The following is a 2,423-nucleotide window of genomic DNA, read 5'->3' on the forward strand; positions in this document are numbered from 1 at the left end:
GTAAATTAAAATCAAACAAACATGGGGTGCCCCAAGCGGTTCAGTCAGTTAAGTGTCTGACTCTTGGTTTCAGATGGGGCCATGGTCTTGGGGTGTGAGATTGAGCCCAGCATGGGGCTCTGCACTCCGTGGGGAGTCTGCTTCTCTCCCTCTCTGCTCTCTCTGTTCTTCCTCCTGTGCTCTCTCTTTCTCTTAAAAAAAAAATTAAATTAAACAAAATGGGAGATACAGGAAAGAAAACAGTCTGCTGATTCTAAAAAACAAGGAGAGGAATTGGTATGTTGATCTTCTCTGTAAGTCCTCAGAGAACATCATCAACCTACTCATCGGCACATGGAGAAGAAATTGGGATGAACTGCATAATTACTTTGAGTTCTAGCGTTTGTGGGGGTCTATAACTTGTGAGGAAGTTCCATGTATACAGGGCACTCCTGCCTAAATCACCTACCAAGGAAATTAAACATCTTGTGAGGGCAGAGGAGTTTCTTAATAGCATCTTTCATATCCTTATTCCTCAGACTGTATATTATGGGATTGAAAAAAGGAGCAAGGACAGAGAAGGTCAGAGCGATGGCAGCATCCCAGAATGGTGTATACACGGCAGAGAATCTAAGATACATGAGGCCCACACTGCCAAAAAACAGCAGGAAGACAGCAATATGGGCAGCACAGGTGGAGAAGGCCTTTTTACGGCCCTCCCCTGAAGGGATACCCAGGATCACAACGACAATTCTGATGTAAGAAAGAGAAATAATCAGGCCTGTTATCAGAATGGCCAGAGCATGAATCACATCTTGCACTAAGATCACGGAGGCATCCGTACAGGCTAAATGTAATAATGGTGTGAAATCACAGAAGATCTGGTGGATTTGATTGGGGCCACAGAAAGGCAGGGTAGAAATCCACACAATCTCAGGTAGAAGGATGAGGAAGCCAAAGACACAAGAACCCGCAGAAATCTGTGCGCACCGTCGGGGGGTCATCATGGTCGGGTAGCGCAGGGGGCTGCAGATGGCGAGGTACCTGTCAATGGCCATGACAGTCAGCAAGGCTCCCTCAGTGTTTCCCAGTGAGTGGAAGAAATACATCTGCAAGAGGCAACCGATAAAAGAGATGGTCTTTTGACGGCTGACCAGGTTGGAGAGCATCTTAGGGATGGTGGCTGTGGTATACCAGATCTCTAGAAACGAGAAGATGCTGATGAAATTATACATGGGATTGTGGAGACGGGTGTCCAGCCTCACAGCAAAGACGATCAATAGGTTCCCAATGACAATAAAGGTGTAGATGAAAAGTAGAGGAAAAAAGTACAGAAGGCCACCATCTTGGAGCTGGGAGAACCCAGTGAAGATAAATTCAGTCACTGTGGATAGATTTGCACTCTTCATATGCCCAGGAGGGCTACCTGTGAATGAGGGAGAGGTTATACCCAACCAACGGAGAAGGAAATCAAAGCAGTGTGAACATAAATACTATTTTGTTCCTTGGTATTTTGTGTTTTGACATTTCCCAGGTTCAAAATAACAAGTGACTTGCCTGTATCTGTAATCCTTTTTATTTGGGAGACAGTATAGCATTAATATTAATAGCATGGGTTCCGATCAAACATACTGGACCTGAATTCTCATCCTGCCACCTATTATTTGGAGGATAATGGGCTGAGACTCAGCAACTTCTTCTGTCATTGAAAATATGTCAGTGTGTCAGTGTGATCAGAGTTGTGAGTGTTAAGTGAATTAATGTCTCCAAGTCCATGGAATCCTTCCCTATCCGTTATCATTTCTTTCCCAGATCAACTTTCCAAGAGTAATACTAACATCTTAGTTAGTTATAATACTTAGTTAGTTAGTAATACTAACATGACCATACTTGTGCCACAGAAACTCCTGATCACCACTACTTGAAGATTTTCTCCCTTGGCTTTCCTGAAAACCCTCTGCAGGTTTGCCTGTTCCTATATGGAAGCTTCCCCCCGGGTGTGTGTTATATCACCATTTCCTTATTTTACACATTATGAACCCGTCTTCTCCACCTGGCTCATGGCTGCATAGAGAATGTTCCTGTGGTGGTTGCTAAATCATGTTCTTCTGCACTGTCTGTTGATGAGCAGCGCATAGTCATCAAACATCTGTCTCCAGCACAGGTGTGTTTCCTGGAATTTACACCCAAAGACCCAGAATCCCCACCTGCTGCTCTCTCCTGCTGCACTATGGCAGTTTTCAGGGCTCACCACCATTTCCCTGGGATGGCTTGGTGAATATCAACCCTTGTCTTGGACGGCCTTTGGACTCACTTTCCTTCACTGGAATACTCCCGGGCTTCCTTCAGGTTTCAACTCAGCCACTTCATTTTCTCAGAAGCTTCACGAAGTTGCTGTGCTCTCATCTCCTTCCCAACATTCACACATATGTGCACGTGCACAC

General features: G+C 44.9%; 1 protein-coding gene across 1 annotated transcript; it reads right to left on the bottom strand.

Annotated features, from left to right (window-relative positions):
* Positions 1 to 440: 440 nt before the first annotated feature.
* Positions 441 to 1,412, bottom strand: LOC122918048 (olfactory receptor 6K3-like). The gene has a single exon (XM_044266206.1). The coding sequence runs from the start codon at positions 1,386 to 1,388 to the stop codon at positions 441 to 443; it is 948 nt and encodes a 315-aa protein (XP_044122141.1). The 5' UTR covers positions 1,389 to 1,412.
* Positions 1,413 to 2,423: the final 1,011 nt, after the last annotated feature.

This window comes from Neovison vison, chromosome 10, assembly GCF_020171115.1.
Source record: "Neovison vison isolate M4711 chromosome 10, ASM_NN_V1, whole genome shotgun sequence".
Taxonomy (NCBI): Eukaryota; Metazoa; Chordata; class Mammalia; order Carnivora; family Mustelidae; genus Neogale; species Neogale vison.